General features: G+C 46.8%; 1 protein-coding gene across 1 annotated transcript; it reads left to right on the top strand.

Moving 5' to 3' along the window:
* The first annotated feature begins 16 nt into the window (after nt 1-16).
* On the top strand, nt 17-23,029 carry LOC134644745 (interferon-inducible GTPase 5-like). The gene is made up of 4 exons (XM_063497785.2): nt 17-485; nt 20,043-20,233; nt 20,850-21,420; nt 22,199-23,029. Exons 1-4 carry the CDS (start codon nt 17-19, stop codon nt 22,819-22,821), a joined length of 1,854 nt encoding a protein of 617 aa, XP_063353855.2. The 3' UTR covers nt 22,822-23,029.
* Nucleotides 23,030-24,211: the final 1,182 nt, after the last annotated feature.

Here is a 24,211-nt window from a genome sequence, read left to right as displayed (position 1 = left end):
ACCATCAGCTGTTGGAATGGTCAAGGAGCCACTGGGGATGGACAACATCACACTAAATATCGCCATCACTGGGGAAACTGGTTCTGGCAAATCCACCTTTGTTAATGCCTTCAGAGGTGTGAGTGTTGATGATGTGGGAGCTGCTCCTACTGGTGTTAAAGAAACCACCTCAGAGGTCACAGCGTACACCCATCCAAACTATCCCAATGTTAAATTCTGGGATCTTCCTGGAATTGGTACCCCAAATTTTCCATCTGACACGTACCTGGAACGTGTTAGATTTGAGAAGTTTGACTTCTTCATCATCATCTCAGACACTCGCTTCAGAGAAAATGATGTGAAACTCGCTCAGGAGATTCAGAGGATGAAGAAAAAGTTCTACTTTGTTCGCTCAAAGATTGATGATGATATAGATGCTGAGAAAAGAAAGAGTGACTTCAGTGAAGAGGAGGCATTGACAAAAATCAGAGACGACTGCGTTCAAGGTGAGCGACCTCATTCAGATGCAAAATAACACAGGTCTGAAAAAATTTCAGCTGCATGGGATGTTTTTGTTAAATGTTATGTTTTTTATGGTGCTGAATCCAAAAATGATCTCCATGTCCCTCCATCACGTACAGTTTCTTTGCAAAACATGAGGAGCTTACATTAAAAAAAGCACAACAGCGATGAAAAAAATCAATGTTTTATTACAATTAAGGTTATAGGATACCAGATTTCAGTTTAAAAAGAGAAATTTTTTATGTTTAATAAAAACTAAAAGCATTTTGCAAGAAAACCTGATAAAATGGATTTTTTTAAATATTTTTCCCGGTTTCAGTCAGTAAAATTCTATAAGAAACAACCAAAATTTCTCTTTAGTTTTTTGGTTGTACACCTGTGTGATTTGCACCTGAGGTCAGTTTCTGGATTTAATGATGGTGTTAGTTTCAGCTGCAACTGGACAATAAAATAATTTAAATCTGCTTTGAGGAAGTTTTATTATACTGAACACTAACTGTGTGGCTGGAGGATGTACTGCTTCTGTACCTCGCAGTGTGATATCAAAATGTGTTTACATCACTCAACACAAGCAGAACTGCATTACTGCATGAAGAAGACACATCTCTGTATAGTGACAGTTCTTATGATTTAAACAGGCAAATGCTCAGCATTCAAACTACAGGTGAACAATAGTCAAAGACAGACGTTTCCCCGTTATGTCGATATCAGTACACACCTACACAGCATGTCAACAAACTGTGAAAAAAAGCCACAGGATATTAAAAAATACATGAATGATTGCTGGTAAGGGTCTCTATATGTTAGTATTCACGAAGGGTATGTTGTGACTTATCTTTACAATTACAGTGGTCCCTCGCCATAACGCCGTTCACCTTTTGCAGCTTCGCTGTTTCGTGGATTCTTTTAGTGCAATTTTTCATGCTTTTTTTTTTTTGCCTGTCCCGTTTGGTTCTTTTGCCATCAGAATTATTGTCTAAAGGCGAAGAAAGATGCCCAACGGATTTACTTTACCAAATGGACCATCCCAGCCTTGCCGTAATGGTCTATTTGATTCACTTTTGCTTTTATTGTTTATTTTATTTTCATTTGCTGAACACGGGACAGACTTGACTGGGGAAAAGAAAAGGGAGAAAGAAAGAGGGAAAGAAAAACAGTGGGGAAGAGGGACGGTGATAAAGGGCAAAAAACAAAAACTAACAAAACAAACAGACAAAAAAATACATATATCAATCACCTGGATCACCTGCTGAGAAAGAAAAAAGAAAACAAGCAAAGAAAACGAGAGCAATATAAAAAACAACATCATCGCGATGATCTATGGGACTATAACAGTAAATACTAAATATTAAACATTATTGTGCAGCACGTGAGATCGACAGCGCACAGTGTGTTTTGAGGTAGGAGCCAAAAAGGGTGTAGTTTGTGTGTGTGATCACCCGTGTGTACACCTGTGAGCGTGAGCGCGTTTGTATTTAAAAGGTTCCTTCATGTAATGATCTGCTAGAGGGTGTGGGGGGGCCACAGCCCCGTCCTCCAGGGCATGAAGCAGGTATGGAGGAGATCAAGACTCCAGACATCCAGAGGCCCCCAGAACACAAGAGACCAAGGAAGACCAACAGAGGGGCAGCCGCGCCACTGTCCCAGAAAGAGCTGAGGAGAGTCCCAGATGAGGGGTCACTCAGCAGCCGCGGAGTAGAAGCCAGGGGGGGTTGCAGTGACGTGCCCGTGAGCTCTGCCGGCAGCCAGCTGTGCCACAGTGACCGAGCCCCAGGCCGAGAGGCCGAGGGCTCCCCACCCCCGAAGGGGCCCAAGCGAGCCCCAGGCTCCAGGCCCCGACAAGCAGCCACCAGGAGTGAGCCGGTGTGTACCTGGACGCCCATCCCCGGACACAAAGAACCACCAACGCACCGATGTCTGATGGTGTCTGCCACTGGCAGGGGGACTGGTGGGGGGAGATAGGCCTCCAAACCTTGGAGGGCCTGAGATGTCCCCAGAGAGGTGGCATCTGATACCCAACCTGACATATAGACACAGACATACAGGCACACACAGATACAAACATCCATTCTCACCCTCATGCTCTCATATGCAATTACTCAACACTCACCCAATGTGGAGACAGACATAAAGAGACACTGTACACACAATCACACTCCCCAAGCGTACTCTAAGAACCGGGTCTAGGTACCCTTGCCCCTGGAGGGGGAAACTGCACCCAGACCCAGGTGGTGTTACCCTTTTCCCTGCGGTGGGGAGAAGCAGACCGCCCCGACTCCGCAGCAGCAGGGAGGCCCCTCATTCCAGACCCCAGTTGGACGGCCAACTCCTCCTCCCAGCCCCCCCGCTCCAACAGGCAACAGAGACCGGGGGTGTGTGAAGACTCCAAACCTCCCTCTACCCGCTCATATGTAGTGTTGATGTATGTGTGTTCTAAGGTCCATTTAAAACCCAGGAGGGCATGGAGCTACCTGCCAGAGAGCAGCAGGTAAGCGCATAGCCCCTCCTGATAGCCCTCAATGTATACATGTATTTAAAATTGAGAGGTGGGCAACGACGCCAGGGGTGAGGTGTACACCCTGATGGTCTTCTGGATGACGTGTAGTGTGCCCACCCCCAAGGTCCTATATGTATGTGTTATTTTATTTTATTTTTTTACGAAGGTTTGAACTTTGAGAGTTTAAACAAGAGAGAAAATTGTGAAACTGTTCATGCCTGTCTGAGAAAAGTGTATTAAGTGTGTAGTGACGGGTTTTACAGCCTTAAACCATCTAAAATAATTGTAAAAAAAAAAAAACGTTGGCTAGTTCGCAGATTTCACCTGTCGCTGGTTATTTTTAGAACATAACACCAGTGATAAACGAGGGGCCGCTGTATACAAATACTGAGAAATTTCAATCGTTTGTCACTTTTGCTCGGAGGCGCGAGGGAAAAATATTGACAAGTCGATGAACATCATCTACAGCAGGGGTAGGCAACCTTTCTGATGGCAAGTGCCATTTAAAATTTCCTCAGAGGTCAGTGATTGCATTAGCAATAAATGTAATAACGCTCTATATGAACAGTTACACACTATATAGAACAACTTTATAGAATTATATTTGTTTGCAGATGTTGGCAGCTATCAGCGAATAGTTATCAGCTATTTTGAAACAAAAAAAGACACTTTTTATCCATAACAGCAAATGGACTGTACAACAGAAAATACAAATGCTATTTATGGTCTACTCACAAGAATGATAAGAAAAATAAACTGGGCCAATATGGCATGTCTGTTAATACAGAGACACACATGTTAATGTGATCTCTGGTCTCCCACTCAGAGACACAGGTCTCCCAGTGTCCAGCATTCAGACGGCTACCTGAGGACACTCATGTGAGAGAAAATCTGCTCACACAGATATGTAGAGCCAAATACTGTCAATAAGGCCTCTGCAATGTTCTGAAGACAGTTAAACTTGTCAGGTAGTGACGTCCAGCAGGTGAAAATGCAGCTCCATGAACACGCACAGCTGTGGATTCCAGCTGCTTCGATGTTGCATTAACTGGCATTAACTCAGCCAGTTAATGCGAGAAATCTAGCTGCTCATTAAAGATTTCTGGTTTGATCAGAAAATAAAACATTGGTCCATACACCTGAAAGTCCCAAAAATGCATTGTGTCTCGAGTCAGGCACACACAGATGTCCGTGTATCTCCGTGGTGCTGATGCTGTGCTGTGCGGAAAGCTCCTGAAGCTTTTGAAGTGTCGGAATGTGGAAAGCTAACAACGTCCCTCTTACCAGTAGGCTAAGTTATTTTTAGCCAATTACAAGTTGAATCTGGTAGTTGGGGTTGTTAGTTAAGATACCGTCATTAAGAAGAGGCACAACTAATGTGTCTATGCGAGCTGATTTGCGATGTGCACCGCTGGCCCGGCCATTTATTTTTTGATGCACCTTCTCAGATTAATTCACTGCGTGTCGTGCCCAGGGCTGGACTGGGACAAAAAATCGGCATTTTGACTAAAGACCGGCCCACCAGGTATTAAAGCCATAAAGCCTTTGAACGAAAACAAACGCTGTTGTGACAGTGATGTACAGTCTTGTTGGTATATGTATGATTTCTATACATTTTACATCAGATAAAAACTTTGGTTGTAAGCTTCAGATAATTATTTAATAACAGCGAAACATTTTAAATGAGAATAAGAAAGTATTTCTTTGTGCCCCCCCTCTCCCTGTTAATGCCCTACCTGGCCCCCTGGCAAAACTTTGCTAGACCCGCCCCTGCACAGTTACCAGCTGTCAGCTACTTAGAAAAGGATCCTGGTGTTATTTGTCTCTCAGAAACAGTTCATAACTTCCCTTCAACTCATTCATGTCACCTAAAAGGTAAACCTGTTTCTCCATCACCTGTTCAGCTCTGATGATTCAGTAAGGACATCTCCTGGTTTCATCTTCATGTTTCCCTCTCACCACATATCCAAACCGACATCATGACCAGCAGCTTTACAGCTGTGGCTCCAGCAAACATCAGCTGATACTAGAAAGTAATATTAAATAAATTCTAACAACAGCTGATCAAGCTTAAACGTGCTGCTGTTGTTTAGCGCGACATCCGCTGGTTTCCTCTTTCTGGGGCAAAGTGGGCGATAAACAAACAAGAGAGACGATCAGCTGATCATTGATCAGTTTCATGATTAAAGCAACAGGCGAGGGAGGAGAGAGAATGAGAGAAGAAGAGGCAGCTGTGCAGCAAAGACGCAGAATAACTCCAGCTTTGTGTCTTTTTCATTCTAGCTGAAGTCCGGGACAAACTGCGTCCCCTCTCAGCTCAATACGAAACGTGTAATAATTTCTCTGAATGCGGGACGATTCCGTCTTTTTACGGGACGGTTGGCAACTCTACTAACTAACCTTATGAATAAAATAAAGTTCAACATCAGTGACAACATAGCACCCACCCAGCTGTATAGAAACTCCATCATGCTAGCTAGTACGCAGTACGAGTTATTGTAACTGACTGTAAAAAGTCAGCACAACGACTGCACGTCATAACTTATTACCTGAAGTTCGGTTCACCTGATGCTCGGACCGGCGGCTGCCTCGGGTCTCTCCTCGTCCTGCCTCCGATCTCCCTCATCCACCTGCTGGCCTCCACCACTTGTTAATTTTACTGAATCTGTGGAAGCTCCGCGATGCCTCCACCAAACAACTGAGTGTTTTTACATACCGACCAGCATCTGGCCAATCCAACACCTTTCATTGTTTATACCATTACAAAGAAAAAAAAATCGAGCAAATGCCCGGTATGCCCGATGGCCAGTCCAGCTATGGCCGTGCCATCAGTTAACCCTTCGCGTGCCACAGTTGGCACGCGTGCCCAGGGTTGCCGACCCCTGATCTACAGATATACTATACTATACTATATATACTATATATGTTCTGTCCTTATTGTGCGTCCCTTTGCCCAACTTGACAGACAGCTAACGGTTTCAATGAACATAGGAGGCGGAAGTAAGTTTGAGGCTTTTTACTTCGTCAGTAGTTCAATGATTGACATCCTTTTCTTCCCGTAAAACTAAAAACAAACACAAAGTAAATGTTACAAGATGTATTTTCCTTTTAACTCACACTTCTAGGACATGAACTACACTGTTATATAGTATGCGTAATCAACAGCGACTCAGTAGTGATCACAATACAATTTAGCGAGTTTAGCATCCTCAAAGATAAACATAACAGACGAAATAACTGGTTTCTAAACAAATCTCTGTAATAGAAATGCACCAAATAAACTTGTAAACATGTTGTACATTAATACTCACAAGCAATAACTCTCCAAGGCAGAAACGTTTTAAAGAGCATCTAAGGCGACAAACAGCATATTCTGCAGGCTAACAAGCGACCAGCTTCCTGTTTCCTCCACCCACAGGAACACAGAAAAACCCCACCAAAATATAAGCTTGTGAGTATTCCCACTATGACCAGCAGAGGGTGCTGAAGAGAAAGAACCTATGCATGTCATAACACTCCCCGTCTGGTATTGTAAAATACCACTATGAATCGACTGAAACATCATAAACTGCAAGATTTTACAGATTATATCTGAATACAATGTTTACCATCATGACACACATATTTCTCAGTCCTTTGGAGACATCAATAACACTGTCTCTGACACAGGTCTCAGGTAAGTATTAATAGTTCCATTTCTTGAGACCCTCACTTCAATCTTCCTGACCCTGCCATCCTTATCCGGGAAGATCTGGTTGACAAGTCCCATTGGCCATTCATTGCGCCTCACTTGTGTGTCTTTGATGAGCACCAAATCTCCCACCTTGAGGTTTGCATGGTTACGTTGCCACTTGTTCCGGCTTTGCAGTGTCCCTAAGTACTCCCGTCTCCATCTGGTCCAAAATGTGTTTGCAAGGTATTGAACTTGCCTCCACTGCTGTCGATGGAGATCTTTCTCAATAAAACTTCCCGGAGGGGGGAGAGGAGTGCACACCTTCTGAGTGAGAAGCATGGAAGGCATCAACAGGAAGGGTGTGTCAGGATCTGTTGTGATAGGAGACAAAGGTCTAGCATTAATGATGGCTGTTACCTCTGCCATTAGAGTGGAAAGCACCTCATGTGTCAAGTGAGCGTGCGTGGTTTGGAGAAGCATTGCATCCAGGATACGTCGGGACAACCCTATCATACGTTCCCAGCTTCCTCCCATATGAGAAGAGTGAGGTGGATTAAAGATCCAGGTGCATCCCTCTTCTCCCAGGTATGTCTTAATGCTCAACACGTCGGGGTCTGTCAGTGTGAAACCTAGCTCCCGGCAAGCACCCACGAAATTAGTCCCACAATCGGATCGAATCTGCTTAACAGGCCCTCTCAAACTGAAGAATCGACGCAGGGCATGGATGAAACTTGATGCGTCCATCGACTCAATCAGTTCAATGTGCACAGCACGTGTGCTAAGACACGTAAAAAGAACAGCCCACCTTCTGCTATTTGCCTGGCCTCCTCTTGTGCGCCTTGTGACCACAGACCAAGGGCCAAATACATCCAAACCCACGAAAGTGAAAGGGGGTTCGGTGCTGACACGATCAGAAGGCAGATCTGCCATTCTTTGCTCAGTTGCTCTCTTCCTAAGTCTGTTGCAGGTGATACAGTTGTGGATAATCTGCTTGATTAGCCTCCTTGATCCTGTAATCCAATATCCAGCAGTACGGACTGCACCTTCTGTGAACACCCGTCCCTGATGCATTACTCGCTGGTGATGGTGTTCCACTATCAACTTGGCAACGTGGCTACCACCTGGAATAATGAGAGTGTCACGATCCTGGGTCCTTTTGACCCAGCGTTTTGTGTTTTCTACTAGTGTCATTTTGGGTCTGTTCTTCCTCCGGTTTAGTGTTGTTCTGTTCTGCCGTCTACTCCTGTGTTAAGTCCGCGTTTGCTAGTCTGTGTCTTTGTGTGTATGTGTTTCCTGTTTTATTGTGACGGTCTGTGTCTTATCTCAGTGTGTTCAGTTTACTCGTCCCCTGTCTCGTCAGGTCTGATTACTCCCAGCTGTGCCCTCCTTTTGTGTCTCATTCCCTCGTTATCCTTCTGTGTACTTAAACCTCGTGTCTGCCTCTGTTAGTTGCTGGTTCGTCTGTGTTGCTCCCCTCCGTGTTCTCGTGTTTTTCTCCCTGCATCTCCGTTTCTCGACCCAAGGTTTCAGGTTTGTTTGTTAGCTCTTCCCAGTTTAGGTTTTTCAGTTCTTGTTCACCTGCCTTTGTTGTTTGTGCCCACGCGTGTAAATAAAGACTCACCTGCACCAGAGCTGCCGCCTTTTGGGTCCTCTCTATAATCTCCACACGCCTGCCACACCGGGCGTGACAGCACGAACCAGCCACCATGGACCCTGCGGCATTCAATCCGTCCGAGGAGCTCCAAGATGACATCACCTATAATGTGGAGATCCTCCTCGGGAAATGGCTGGAGAACCCTCCGTATGACCTTCGCCGCGCTGTTGAAAGCCGGCTTCAACGGCTCTTTTCTGGCCTGCCATGGCTTTTGGAATCTCTTCCTCCGACCATGCAGGCTTTTCTCCGGCGCACACCTCACCTTCTCTCAGCCACTCCTGCCTCGCTGCCCGGCCCATCGGAGCCGTCTGCGGGGAGGAAACGCCGATCGCGCCGCCGGCGCGCCACCCCACAGCCGGACGTTCGGACTTCTAATTCGCCGGCTGTGGTGAGTGAGGACTCCTTTCTGTTTTCGGACTGCGTGACTGTTCATTCTGGGGCTGTCTTTTGTGTGGCAGATGATTTTGGGAACAGTTCATTGCCTGCCCCGCAGCCACTCTCTGCTCAGTTAGCTGCCCCGCAGCCACTCTCTGCTCAGTTAGCTGCGCCGCAGCCACTCTCTGCTCAGTTAGCTGCCCCGCAGCCACTCTCTGCTCAGTTAGCTGCCCCGCAGCCACCCTCTGCTCAGTTAGCTGCCCCGCAGCCACCCTCTGCTCAGTTAGCTGCCCCGCAGCCACCCTCTGCTCAGTTAGCTGCCCCGCAGCCACTCTCTGCTCAGTTAGCTGCCCCGCAGCCACCCTCAGTGCAGTCTCCAGCGCCCCCAGCGTCACCTGTAGTGCAGTCTCCAGCGCCCCCAGCGTCACCTGTAGTGCAGTCTCCAGCGCCCCCAGCGTCACCTGTAGTTCAGTCTCCAGCGCCCCCAGCGTCACCTGTAGTTCAGTCTCCAGCGCCCTCAGCGTCACCTGTAGTTCAGTCTCCAGCGCCCTCAGCGTCACCTGTAGTTCAGTCTCCAGCGCCCTCAGCGTCACCTGTAGTTCAGTCTCCAGCGCCCTCAGCGTCACCTGTAGTTCAGTCTCCAGCGCCCTCAGCGTCACCTGTAGTTCAGTCTCCAGCGCCCTCAGCGTCACCTGTAGTTCAGTCTCCAGTGCCGCCTGTAGCTCAGTCTCCAGTGCCGCCTGTAGTCCAGGCCCCTGTGCCGCCTGTAGTCCAGGCCCCAGTGCCGCCTGTAGTCCAGGCCCCTGTGCCGCCTGTAGTCCAGGCCCCAGTGCCGCCTGTAGTCCAGGCCCCTGTGCCGCCTGTAGTCCAGGCCCCTGTGCCGCCTGTAGTCCAGGCCCCTGTGCCGCCTGTAGTCCAGGCCCCTGTGCCGCCTGTAGCTCCAGTGTCCCCCGTAGCTCCAGTGTCCCCCGTAGCTCCAGTGTCCCCCGTAGCTCCAGTGTCCCCCGTAGCTCCAGTGTCCCCCGTAGCTCCAGTGTCCCCCGTAGCTCCGCCGCTCATTCCGTCGCCAGCCTCACACACTCACCTTTTGCAGGGAAAAAGTTTGTGTTCCACCCAGGGAGTTTCTCGCGCCGTAGCTGCTTCAAGCACCGTAATGCACTCCAGGGCCTCCCCAGAAGCTAAGTTTCACCCCCCAGCTAGTACTGGACCCCTGAGGTTTAAGCAGCCCCCTGAGAACCACACCACGTCAGCGTTGCCTGGGCAGAACCAGTGCTCAGCGCATTGCCAGCTGCCTTTATGTCAGCTGGTGGACTCTCTCCTTCCTGTCTCCGCTGGAGGGTCCGAGGGACCGCTCCGGCCTTTTCGTGTCTCCGCTGGAGGGTCCGAAGGACTGCTCCGGCCTTTGTTTCCTGTCGTCGCTGGAGGGTCCAAGGGATCCGTCCGGCCTTTGCTTCCTGTCGTCGCTGGAGGGTCCAAGGGACCGCTCCGGCCTTTGCTTCCTGTCGTCGCTGGAGGGTCCAAGGGATCCGTCCGGCCTTTGCTTCCTGTCGTCGCTGGAGGGTCCAAGGGACCGCTCCGGCCTTTGCTTCCTGTCGTCGCTGGAGGGTCCAAGGGATCCGTCCGGCCTTTGCCTCCTGTCGTCGCTGGAGGGTCCAAGGGATCCGTCCAGCCTGCAGCGCCTCCGTCTCCGGCTTCCACGCCGCCGCCAGCTGCAGCGCCTCCGTCTCCGGCTTCCACGCCGCCGCCAGCTGCAGCGCCGCCGTCTCCGGCTTCCACGCCGCCGCCAGCTGCAGCGCCTCCGTCTCCGGCTTCCACGCCGCCGCCAGCTGCAGCGCCTCCGTCTCCGGCTTCCACGCCGCCGCCAGCTGCAGCGCCTCCGTCTCCGGCTTCCACGCCGCCGCCAGCTGCAGCGCCGCCGCCTCCGGCTTCCACGCCGCCGCCAGCTGCAGCGCTTCCGTCTCTGGCTTCCACACCAGCTGCCGCCTCTTCATTCACGCCAGCTGCAGCGCCTCCGTCTCCGGCTTCCACGCCGCCGCCAGCTGCAGCTTCACCATCTACGCCGCCGCCTGCAGCGCTGCCGCCTCCGGCTTCCACGCCGCCGCCTGCAGCGCTTCCGTCTCTGGCTTCCATGCCAGCTGCCGCCTCTTCATTCACGCCAGCTGCAGCCTCACCATCTACGCCACCAGCTGCAGTGCCTTCGTCTCCGGCTTCCACGCCGTCACCTGCGGCCTCTTCGTCTCCGGCTTCCACGCCGTCACCTGCGGCCTCTTCGTCTCCGGCTTCCACGCCGTCACCTGCGGCCTCTTCGTCTCCGGCTTCCTCGCCGTCACCTGCGGCCTCTTCGTCTCCGGCTTCCTCGCCGTCACCTGCGGCCTCTTCGTCTCCGGCTTCCTCGCCGTCACCTGCGGCCTCTTCGTCTCCGGCTTCCTCGCCGTCACCTGCGGCCTCTTCGTCTCCGGCTTCCTCGCCGTCACCTGCGGCCTCTTCGTCTCCGGCTTCCTCGCCGTCACCTGCGGCCTCATCAGCCTCGCCTGGTCCAGCCTCCGAGTCGTCACCTGCGGCCTCATCAGCCTCGCCTGGTCCAGCCTCCGAGTCTTCACCTGCGGCCTCATCAGCCTCGCCTGGTCCAGCCTCCGAGTCTTCAGCGTCGCCTGGTCCTACCCCGTCGGGGTCCGCAGCTGACCGGCCACCTTCCAGGCCACTGGCCAGGCGACATCGCCGTCGTGGGCGGCCCCCGGACCGCCTCCGCCTGGGTCGCCGCCGCTGCCGTCCTCACGGCCGACCCCCTGAACTGTGCCCACGTCGGCGCCGCTGCCGTCCTCACGGCCGGCCCCCTGAACTGTCCGGGCTCCTGGGTTGTCGGCCCCCGGGCCGGCCCCCTGACCTGGGTCCGCATCGCCACCGTGGCCTTCCGCACGGTCGGCCCCCGGAACTGTTTGGACTCCTGTGCGGTCGGCCCCCTGGCCGGCCCCCTGAACTTTTCTGTTTTGGACTCTGTTTCCTTGGGCTCCAGTGTGTTTCTTTTGTTGTTTTTTGGTGCTGGCTCGTGTTTTGCTTTTGGGTTTTTGTCCCTCTTGTGCTCCTGTTTTGGTTTTGCCTCGAGCCCTCCGTCCTGGACCCCCACCGCCCGCCCTGGTCGGGTTGTTTGTTGTTTTGTTTTTTTTGTTTTTTTTCTCTCTGGCTGTTTTGTTTCCTTGTTGGGCTGTCTGGGGCCAGCCTTTGACGGGGGGGTACTGTCACGATCCTGGGTCCTTTTGACCCAGCGTTTTGTGTTTTCTACTAGTGTCATTTTGGGTCTGTTCTTCCTCCGGTTTAGTGTTGTTCTGTTCTGCCGTCTACTCCTGTGTTAAGTCCGCGTTTGCTAGTCTGTGTCTTTGTGTGTATGTGTTTCCTGTTTTATTGTGACGGTCTGTGTCTTATCTCAGTGTGTTCAGTTTACTCGTCCCCTGTCTCGTCAGGTCTGATTACTCCCAGCTGTGCCCTCCTTTTGTGTCTCATTCCCTCGTTATCCTTCTGTGTACTTAAACCTCGTGTCTGCCTCTGTTAGTATCTGGTTCGTCTGTGTTGCTCCCCTCCGTGTTCTCGTGTTTTTCTCCCTGCATCTCCGTTTCTCGACCCAAGGTTTCAGGTTTGTTTGTTAGCTCTTCCCAGTTTAGGTTTTTCAGTTCTTGTTCACCTGCCTTTGTTGTTTGTGCCCACGCGTGTAAATAAAGACTCTCCTGCACCAGAGCTGCCGCCTTTTGGGTCCTCTCTATAATCTCCACACGCCTGCCACACCGGGCGTGACAGCGAGGATGTTTCTCCTTGTAGTCGATGTTGGCGTGTTTGAGCCTTCCACCTATCCTTAAGAGTCCTTCATCATCACAGTAGGGACTGAGTTTTTGTAAAGAGCTGTGTTTTGGTATGTCTTTACCATTGGTAATACAGGCAAGTTCCTCCTCAAACATTTCCTTCTGCACACTTTTGATGATGACAATCTCAGCCCTTGTCAGTTCCTCTGCTGTGCGAGACTGTTTGCAATGATGCCATGAACTGCAAGAGGGACCTTCATCTTTGCTCTTGAAGACCTTTGCAATATGAATGAGCAAGCTAAGGGCCTTGAGGAGTTTCTTCAAAGAGGAAAAACGTCTGAACCTTTGCGATCCAAGCAGAGACCCATCATTGCTCGTGTGAGTGACAAAGCTACGTATTTCATCATCCAACTCGGGGTCCACAAGGTCATAGGTTTCAGCTTCTCTTGTAACACTAGCTTGTAACAAGAAGGCAGGTCCTTTAAGCCAGGCACTGTCACCAAGCATGGCAGCAGGCACCGAGCGTGTGCCTATGTCAGCAGGGTTAGAGCTCGTAGGGACATAGTGCCATTGTTTTGGTTCTGAAATCCTCCTGATTCGCTGCACCCTGTTGCCAACATATACATAGAACCTCTTCGTCTGGTTGCTTATATAGCCTAAAACCACACGACTGTCTGTGTAGAATTCAACTGCATCAAGATTTAGGTCCAGTTCACTTGTGATGACTTTGGCAAGCTCTGCAGCTAACACAGCAGCTCCCAATTCCAGTCTTGGAATTGTATGAGCAGATTGTGGGGCCAATTTTGCTTTCCCTAGAACGAAGCCCACCTGATGGTTCTGATTTTCGCCAGTGGTCTTTAGGAAAGCAACCGCTGCAATGGCTTTAGTGGAGGCATCTGAAAAGATGTGTAACTCTTTCCTGATTGCTGTTGACATCGTAGCAGAAGAGTAGGTTCTTGGAATATGTACATTCTTGAGATTGACAAGAGATTCTTTCCATGTATCCCACTCGGCCTCCCTTTCGCTAGGCAGTGGAGTGTCCCAGTCTAGGGCCTCAGTTGAAAGTTCTCTCAGCAGCATCTTTCCCTGGATTGTAACCGGTGAAGCAAATCCTAAGGGATCGAAAAGACCATTGATTGTAGCTAAGACACCTCTCTTTGTAAAGGGCTTCACTGTTTCTGCTACTCGAAAGGTAAAGGTGTCTTTCTTTAGGTCCCATATCAGACCAAGACTTCGCTGTGTAGGTGTCACATCAGTCTCCAGATTTAGCTCCTTAAGCCCCTTTGCACGGTCATCTGGAGAAAACGCATCAAGAACCTCAGAGCTGTTTGATGCTATTTTATGCAGGCGAAGGTTAGATGTGGCAAGCATTTCCTGTGCTCTCTTCATTAGATCAATAGCTTCACTGGCTGTGGGCCTTGACATAAGCGCATCATCAACATAGAACTCCCTCTCAACGAAGCGTCGTGCATCTGATCCGAATTCCTCTTCACCATGAGCTGCTGCACATCGAAGGCCGTATATAGCTACGGATGGTGAGGGACTGTTGCCAAACACGTGAACCTTCATTTGATACTCACAGATGTCATTGGCAGGATTGTTGTCTTCATGCCAGAGGAAGCGCAAATAGTTTCGATGGTCCTCTCTTACAATGAAACTGTGAAACATCTGTTCAATGTCAGCGGTTACTGCAACAGTTTCACGTCTGAACCTCAACAATACTCCCAACAAGCTATTATTGAGGTCAGGTCCAGAGAGGAGAACATCATTGAGAGAGACACCACGGCACTTTGCACTTGAGTCAAACACAACTCTGATCTGACCCGGCTTCTGAGGATGGTACACCCCAAACGTAGGTAAGTACCAGCACTCCTTGTCCACCTCGAGTGGAGGAGCCAGTTCAGCATGGTCACGATCAAATATGTTCTGCATGAAAGCAAAGAAATGCCTCTTCATTTCAGGCCTTTTTTCAAGGGTGCGATGAAGACAGGATAAGCGTTTGACAGCCTGGTCGCGATTGTTGGGCAGCCACTGGCGAGGTCCCTTGAATGGAAGTGGCGCCACCCAGCTGTTGCTGTCATCTATGAACATCTCTCTCTTCATGACCTCTAGGAACAGTTTGTCTTCAATAGAAAGGCCGATTTTGTTATCGTCCTCAGATGTATCAAAGATAGTGCTTCCAAGAGTGCATGCCTTAACTCTAGGTGTTTCGGTGGTAGGGAAGGCTTTACGCTCAGACTTGGACCCATAATTCTCTTTGATATGAACCATATTTGGACATGGTCTGAAATAGGATGGGCGATTGTTCTCAAGCACATTAGTGTGATAGGCATCCACAGTTACAGGCTTGTGAGCATCACCTAAACAGACATCACCAATGATGACCCATCCCAGGTCCAGTTTCTGTGCATATGGGGCATTGTGAGGACCGTTTCTATGCTGCCTTGCTTTGTGAACACTAAGTAGGTCACGTCCAAGTAAAAGGAGGATCTCAGCTTTGTGATCAAGTGGTGGGATGAGATGGGCTATTGGCCTTAGATGAGCATGTTCTGCTGCCACCTCAGGGGTAGGTATCTCAGCTCTGTTACTCGGAATGTTATTACATTCAATTATTGTCGGCAGCGTGACTGATGTGGCTCCATCTAGTGACTCCACTACAAAGCCTGTAGCTCTTCTACCCATCATTTCTGTCGTTCCCGCACATGTACGAAGTGTGAATGGAGACTCTGATCCCTCTATGCCATAAACATCAAAAAACTCTGACCTGGCAAGTGACCGATTACTCTGATCATCGAGCACAACATAAGCCTTTGTCACTCGCTCTGGCTGCGCTTTTGGGAAAACCTTTACCAAGCAGATCTTAGAACAGGATCTTCCTCTCTGAGCCTCTCCACATACTTCACGAGGGGTTTTTCCCCAGACTTCCAATATGTTTGCTCATGTCACTTACAGTCTAACCGCTGCAAATTACAATGATCAACATGCTCTTTTGAAAGTTGCCAATTGTATAATGACGGGGCAGTTTATCTGATCCGACACTCCCCCTTTTGAACTCTGGCCTACCAGAGTTCACCAAAACTGTGTGCTGTGTCACTCCTCGTCCCCCACAATGATTTCCATGTCCATCAACGGCATCATAGACATGTGAGCTTCCGCTCCTGGATCCACCGCCTTCGTGATCACCTTCTCTAACAAAGCTCGGGCACAAGGAATGAGACAGCAACCACACGTCACCAAAATGTCACAAGTTGATGTTATAGCAGGCTGAGTTGTCTCTTCTGTGCCCTCCCCGCCATGACCAAAGAGAGTTGCAGGAGGTGGTCCTGGATGAAGGGCAGAGATATGATTCCTGCTTTCACATTCTGTACACTTGATTGTTGTGTTACAGTTCTTGGCCATGTGACTAGTGGAAGAACAGCATCTAAAACAGATACCGTTGTCCTTGAGGAAGGTCTTACGCTCCTCAATGGGTTTATTGCGAAACCCTCTGCAGCGCTTGAGGGGATGTGGCTTTTTATGAATAGGACACTGCCTTTCCATATCACAGGTTTGCTCTCTCACACTGTCTTGGCCAGCTTTCTCCTGTGATATTTCCGTCTTGTGAGCAGAGACCAAACCCTTATAGGGCTTCCTCACTGTAGTATCTGATCTAAGGTGGTCTGTAGTAGATGCTGAGAGCCTGAAGCCTGGGTCATTGCGGGCTTGTGCCTCTCTGCAGACAAAGTCACAGAGAAAGGAAAATGGCGGAAAAATGACACTATGGTCAACTTTATACTTAAAACCCTGAGAGAGCCACTTTTCCTGGATATTGTGTGGAAACTTGTCCACAATTGGAGCGACACCACGTGCAGTGTCAAGATAGCTTAGCCCTGGGAGATAACCCTCTGATTTTGCTGCCTCAACCTCTTGCAGCAGGTCACTAAGCTCTCTCAGCTTCACAGGATCCTTGCTACTGACCTTTGGGAAGTTTGTAAGCTTGTCGAACAGTGTTTTTTCAATTATCTCTGGAGAGCCAAAACATTCCTCCAAGCGCTCCCAGGCTTTGTCCAGTCCAACTTCAGGACGACAGACGTGCACCGTCTTTATTCTTTTCACATGCCGTGCTGAGTCGTGCCCCAGCCACTTAATAAGGAGGTCCAACTCTTCACTGGGGCTGAGTTTTAGTCCACTGATTGCATTCAGAAAGGAGGATTTCCACGCCCAGTAATTTTCAGGGCAGTCATCAAACTTTGTGAGACCAGCATTAATAAGATCCCTCTGTGCCAAGTACCTTGCTATGTCACCCACCTGAGCACTGTCATCTGGTAGGAGTTGTGGTGTGACTCGATCAGGCGACCTTTCCCTTGTGCTCTCTGGTGGGTGCGGTGTTGAGTGGGGGTAAATACCAGACTTTGGTTCCTGAGATAGCCCTGATGTTGGAATGGCTTTGTTTCTCATTTTGAACAAGTGGGATTCAACATATGGAGTACCAAAGCTTTGCCTGGGAGGAATCGTGGGCTTCAGCTCATGAACAGTTGACTCTCTTTGCTCTGCCTCTGGTTTAGCACTCTCGGTTGGCTGTAGATACTGCTCCACATACTGGCGTGTCCTTTCAGCAGTCTCTTCAAAGGCTGGTTTCCTTTCAGTTTTGACAGACTCCTCTGCTGCAACCTCAAGGATGCTGGCTTCAGCCATAGCTGCTGCTACCTCCTTTTCATACTGTAAAGTGTTCAATTTGGCTTCTATGCGAGCATTCTCAATCATCATTTCTGACTCTATTTTGGCATAATCGGCTCGTGCGCGAGCTGCCTCCAGTTTAGCACGAGCTGCAGCAGCGGCTCGACTGGCTGATGATCCACTAGGTGCTATAGAGGCCACTGACCTGGTCTCTAGAGCCGACAGCTGCGTTATTTCTTTTGCGGCTTGTGTGTCCTCCATCCCACAATGCTGCTGTGTGGCAAGCGTAAGCAGTAGTAGAGATGAGACGTGCTGGCAGCCGAGGTTGCTGTCTTTGATTATCTCTGCCCGCTGAGAAGCTGCTTTTTTACTGTTCTGTCCTTATTGTGCGTCCCTTTGCCCAACTTGACAGACAGCTAACGGTTTCAATGAACATAGGAGGCGGAAGTAAGTTTGAGGCTTTTTACTTCGTCAGTAGTTCAGTGATTGACATCCTTTTCTTCCCGTAAAACTAAAAACAAACACAAAGTAAATGTTACAAGATGTATTTTCCTTTTAACTCACACTTCTAGGATATGAACTACACTGTTATATAGTATGCGTAATCAACAGCGACTCAGTAGTGATCACAATACAATTTAGCGAGTTTAGCATCCTCAAAGATAAACATAACAGACGAAATAACTGGTTTCTAAACAAATCTCTGTAATAGAAATGCACCAAATAAACTTGTAAACATGTTGTACATTAATACTCACAAGCAATAACTCTCCAAGGCAGAAACGTTTTAAAGAGCATCTAAGGCGACAAACAGCATATTCTGCAGGCTAACAAGCGACCAGCTTCCTGTTTCCTCCACCCACAGGAACACAGAAAAACCCCACCAAAATATAAGCTTGTGAGTATTCCCACTATGACCAGCAGAGGGTGCTGAAGAGAAAGAACCTATGCATGTCATAACAATATATATTCCCTCTATAGTATATAGATATATTATAGAGGGAAAAATATTGACAAGTCGATGAACATCATCTATAGATATACTCGGTAAATGCCCAAGACATCTTGAGAAATGTAAATCGCCGCTTGATTCGTCGATTTGGTTGACTTTTTTGGAAAACCCGACCGTAAACAAGACAAGAATATCACACCGGAAACGAAGCACCCTGCAGGAGTTTCCCCACCGGAAGTAGCATATGCTAAGGTGCACATAGTCTATTAAGGTTCTTCTGCACTGACGTCATCTTTGAGTTCATATATTACTGTTGTCAGACCCCCTCTATTCCCTCAGTCTCCCCTGAAAAATCACACACTCGGCCTTCGTGGGATTGTATACTTTTTCTTGTTGCCTGAAATAAGCTGTTTTCGGGCCTTCCCTTTTAAGGCCACTTCCAACCTCTTTGCTCTGAATGGCTGCCCCTCATTAACAGAATGTTGGAACAGGAGGTGGGTGGGGCTTCTGTACTCACAGGCAGCGCTACGGTGACCAAATATAACATTAGAAGATGAATTAATGAGATAAGTTATATATATATATATATATATATATATATATATATATTAGGGGTGCAACGATACACAAAATTCACGGTGCGGTTCGGTACTTTGGTGTCACGGTTCGATATTTTTTCGATACAAAAAAATGTTCATGCCTTTTTAATTTGTCATTTATTAAAATTATAAATATATATTTTAACTCAAAAGTACAGTTTTTAAATTTAAAGTTGCTGAAACAACAAAGTAATAAAAAAAATAAATATCTGATCGAGAAATCCCTCATCTTTGGAAAAGAGAGTTTATTACAGAGAAATGGCTCTTTCCAAAATAAAAGCTATACTATACGCTTCTTCTGGGGTATACTCTCAGCAGCATATTAAACATATCAGGTCCCCATAAGGAGAATCATGTGCTAACAGCTGTCTAAATGACTCGGGTAAAGTTTGTAGCATGCGTGCTTGTTGTTTTTGTCTGCTTCCACTTGTCTTCGCACTAGGATGATGTCGGCGTAAATGTGCAGTCATATTCGTTGTGTTTCCTCTAGTGCTGTCAGCGTTAATCTCGTTGAAATGACATTAACGCCACAACATGGCAAATCTCCGTTAACGAGCTACCGCGGATCGACCCGTGCGTGGGGCTGGACGGCGTCAACATGTTAACAAGCTAACTGCGCTAACGCACTAGTTCCCACCAATGTAATTGAGCATTGCGTGGCACATCCGACATACTGTTTTACTTTTGTCCATGACGCGCTTACCTTCAGGGTCATACTTCACATGAAGACCAAAATAGTTCCAAACGCCAGATCTGAATTAGGGTGGGGGAGGTTCAATTTGCTGTGTTGCAACCAGCAACTTCTGTCTTGCTAGCTTGCGCTGTGCTCAGTGGATCTGCGCTCGACAGTGCAGCCTAGGCGGATAAGTCGAACGCAGATCCACTGAGCGCTCAACACAGACAGCATCGTCAGAAGAAAAGTTGATAAAATAAATTAAAAATTTTTGTATTGTTCGATACACATGCGTACTGAACCGAAAGCACTGTATCGAACGGTTCAATATCAATACGAGTATCGTTGCACCCCTAATATATATATATAACTTATCTCATTAATTCATCTTAAAACACCTGTTTTAAGATGAATTAATGAGATAAATTAAAATATATATTCATATATATATATATATATATATAACACCTGTTTTAAGGAAACAGAATGAATGAATTCAAACAGCATGTTGTGACAAAACAATAACCTGAAACTCACAATGCAATTCCACAGGGTTGCAGGAAACTGAAGCTGAATCAACTGATAATTCTTTGTAACTAATAATAAGAACAGCTAGCGTTTTCTATTTTCTATTTATGATCGTCACAACATGTTTTCCTTCTGTGACACAGGAGTCAGAGGACTGGGCATCGAGTCTCCGCAGGTCTTCCTGGTGTCCAGCTTTGAGCTCAGCTTGTATGACTTCTCTCTCTTACAAGAGACCTTAGACAGAGAGCTCCCTGAACTCAAGAGAGATGCTCTGCTGTTTGCTACACCCAGTGTCAACCTGGAGATCATCAGCAAGAAGAAAGAAGCTTTCAAGGTAAGATTGTATTGCTGCTGTGTTTAGGATCATTGTCCTGTTGATCAGTTAGCAGTACCTGGCTGCTGCTTACCTTAGTAAATCCTGAGGAAGGAGAACTGAGAAAATGTTTTTCTCATGAGTGTAACTGTGGCCTGTGTGAAAACACACTGATCAGATCATTGGCTGCTGCTTTAAATCCAAACTGTGACAGGGATCATAGTTTTAGGTTTCAAACATTTCCTGTAACTTCACACAGCATCTCAACTCAGACTGTTTTTACACACTGTGTGCTGGTCTGAGCTGGGATCATTTTCTTTCCAGCCTAACAAACATTTTGTTTTTTAACTTTTCAATTCAGAGTTGAAAATGTCAACCACAGCTTTATTTTAAGCCCATTTCAATCCAATACAAATATTTCAGTCCTCTGAGACAGAAAAAAACTAAATATTAAGAAATTAATTATGACTCTCCATAATTTGGCTCCAGCTTGTATTTAAGGTATTTTATTTTTGTTTGTGTAATTATTTAATTATGCAATTTTAGCCCAGTTGTATGTATAATGTTAGATTGTGATAGTTACATTTCATGCCTCCCAAATCACAAAAGTAAATTTTGTCCTCTTTTACTGTTTCAGACTTTAAGTACAAGCATAGATGACCAATTTGGATTTGCATTAGTTAAAGAAGAAATTAATGAAGCTCTGCTGAAGAATGACCAACGAGCAGCTGCTGCAAAGATCACTGAGTTAATGATGAAGGAGAAAAAAATCAGACTAAATATCGCCATCACAGGAGAATCTGGTTCTGGTAAATCCACCTTTGTTAACGCCCTCAGAGGACTATGTGATGATGATGATGAAGCTGCACCTACTGGTGTTACAGAAACCACCTCAGAGGTCACACCATACACCCATCCAAAGTATCCCAATGTTACTTTTTGGGATCTTCCTGGAATCGGCACCACCAAGTTTCCAGCTAAGAAGTACCTGAAGCTTGTTGGATTTGAGAAGTTTGACTTCTTCATCATCGTCTCAGACACTCGCTTCAGAGAAAATGACGTGAAACTCGCTCAGGAGATTCAGAAGATGAAGAAAAAGTTCTACTTTGTTCGTTCAAAGATCGACAACAATATACGAGCTGAGAGAAGAAAGAGAGACTTCAGTGCAGAGAGGACTCTGACAGAGATCAGAGACGACTGTGTTAAAGGTGAGTGTTCAGTGATCATTTATCCCAGTGTGAGATGAATTTCTGGATGTGTTCTTTAAAAATGTTCACTTTGTGGCTGTGTGTGAATGGAATAACCTTTATTTTCTGTTGTTTGCATCATCGCATACTCAGAAAAATGACAAATTAATTTGATTATCAGTAATCACTGAGAGGAAGCCGTATGAACTTTATACACCTCAAACATCACAAAGTTATTTAGATCTCGCCTTCTAGAGCTGATTGTTCTGCAGCTGCTGGAGAGGTCAGGGTTTTATTGGACAGTTGAACATTTTATGTATATATACATATATAAGTCAGTTTTATCTCCAGTTTTTGTCTCCATCAACAAACATTATACTTTAGTTGTTTGATGTTTCTTGAAGAACAGCTGCCTGCTGCTGTTAATCTCTAACTCGATGTTTGTTTGGTATTGTTCAGACTCTCTGGGCTGCAGTTTCTCTTCATATTAATCTTACATAAAAAAACACTCTAATCATTCCCATGACAAACAGCAGCAGATAGGGTCCAAGATTGTTCTATGGAAATGGCTTTTACACATAAAATAATAATAATAATAAACAATAAGTGCAAATGAAATAGCTAATGCAGTGTATGTATCCCAAAAATAATATTCTTTGACCTACACAACTAAACTATAATCCTTCATAACTCTGTAGAGTCAGAGGAGTTAATGAATCCACTGATAGGAAAGCCTAGTTTTAGATGATTTATTATTTCATACTTAATCTTCACACTGTGTGTTTCTTCTGTGACACAGGTCTTCAGAGACAAGGCCTCGTGTCTCCACAGGTCTTCCTGGTGTCCAGCTTTGAGCTCCACCTGTACAACTTCCCTCTCCTACATCAGACCTTAGACAGAGACCTTCCTGGACACAAGAGAGATGCTCTGCTGTTCGTCATGCCCAACTTCAACCCAGAGATCATCAGGAAGAAGAAACAAGCTCTGAAGTCCAAAATGAAATACTATGTTATTCTTTCTGCACTTGGAGCAGCTGTTCCAGTTCCTGGTCTTTCTATTGTTGTTGATGCTGCTTTGTTGGTTGGTGCTGTCACAGAATATGTTCATGCGTTTGGTCTCGATATCCCGTCTCTGAAGAGACTTTCTGCCAGAACAGGTGTGTCATACGCTGATCTGTGTGCTGTCATCATTTCACCACTGGCTGCAGTAGAAATAACTGCAGGGCTCCTCTTGAAGGTGATAGCCCAACTTGGGGCCGTAGCTGCATTAATTGCAGCAGAGGAAGTATGCAGATGGATTCCATTTATTGGAATCCCATTATCAATGGGTCTCTCTGGTACCACAACTTACAAAATTTTGAATTTGATCCTTGATAAGCTCGCTGAAGATGCTCTGAGGGTGTTTGAAAGAGCTTTAGTCTGAACACATCAGTGTGAATTTGAAAGTAAAAGATGAATGAAACTTAAAAGAGTTCAAATTAAATTAGTTTAAATCATTAAATATAAATATACTGAAACCAAATCATGTTGCAGCTGCACATTTGAGCCATTATCCTACTATAGCTGATAAATGTATCAGAGGCCTCAGCAGGTCTCATTTCTTCTCATCACATCAATACAGGAACAAATGTGATGTTATTATTCAGATATAACCTGCTTAGAAGAGCTTTGTTCTAATCCTTTGTCTGATTTGGTGATGTCATCACTGTTTACAGATCAGGTGATGTGATAGTTACTCCTGAAACATCATCGTCTGAATTTCCTCTGTTTGATTTACTTTGTGATTAAACTCTTTTATTATCATATCGTCGCTTACAGCATAATACATACTTTTAATGCAGAGTGTTTGAACAGAAACTGCTCTGTGGTGTTTTTGTCCTGTTGACTGTAGATTCTGCTGAGAGTTCACTGCCCTCCAGTGGTCACAGTGAGGAACTACCACACAAATAATACAGATATATATCCAAATGTTTATCAACGTTATTCCTGCTTTTCATTAATAATTTGTTCTTGATAAACATTTTTACCATTTATGTCTCTATTTAAGAAGTGTTTTAAATGAAATATATTTTAACATAGAGAGTTAATACAACCATGGAGTTTTGGAAGAAAATGGATGGATGGACTGTCTAAATCAGGGGTCTCAAACTCCACTCCTGGAGGGCCGGTGTCCTGAAACTTTTCCATGCGTCCCTGGTGCAACACACCTGAATACAATTAGTAGGTCATTAGCAAGACTATAGAACTTGACTGCATGCTGAAGTGGGAAACCCTAACCCTACTCAAGTAAATTTAAGTAAATGTAAGTGTTTGGAAAAATGTACTACTAAAAGTACTTTTATTGCACTGTGTTCATTCACTCATCAGCTGCTGTAACATGAATCAAATGGCTGAATTGCCTCTGTTGGGTCTAAACTCAGACCCCGCTGTATCCAGGACTTATTCCCATGAAAGAAAAACAAGGCAACAGCGATAGATCGTTTTTACTTGCGCAAGGGAGGCCTTTGGTCAAGAACCAGCTCTTGGAGCTCACGCTCCTAACCTGTCTCCAGCCCAAAGTCCTTCAAAGAGCAGCTTCCCTCGCAGCTATTTATTGACAAACTGTTACAGTTCACACAATAGTTTACAACACGTACCTCCCCTCTTAACCCCCCCTTGGTTACAAAGACGAGGCACTGTATGTATATGTGTGTGTGTGTGTGTGTGTGTGTGTGTGTGTGTGTGTGTGTGTGTGTGTGTGTGTGTGTGTGTGTGTGAGAGAGAGAGAGACCTCCTGCTGGGCAGGAAGCTTACATCAAACAGACCTTCCAGAT

The sequence above is a fragment of the Pelmatolapia mariae genome, linkage group LG16_19 (genome assembly GCF_036321145.2).
Source record: "Pelmatolapia mariae isolate MD_Pm_ZW linkage group LG16_19, Pm_UMD_F_2, whole genome shotgun sequence".
In the NCBI taxonomy this organism is placed as follows: Eukaryota; Metazoa; Chordata; class Actinopteri; order Cichliformes; family Cichlidae; genus Pelmatolapia; species Pelmatolapia mariae.
This window is presented reverse-complemented; position numbering and strand designations above follow the sequence as displayed.

Bases quoted from the DNA above. Each gene is read 5' to 3' on its own strand.
- LOC134644745 (XM_063497785.2), top strand. From the start codon at position 17: ATGGTCAAGGAGCCACTGGGGATGGACAACATCACACTAAATATCGCC. The intron at 20,234-20,849 runs GTAAGATTGTAT...TTACTGTTTCAG, and splicing joins AGAAGAAAGAAGCTTTCAAG to ACTTTAAGTACAAGCATAGA. The intron at 21,421-22,198 runs GTGAGTGTTCAG...TCTGTGACACAG, and splicing joins CAGAGACGACTGTGTTAAAG to GTCTTCAGAGACAAGGCCTC.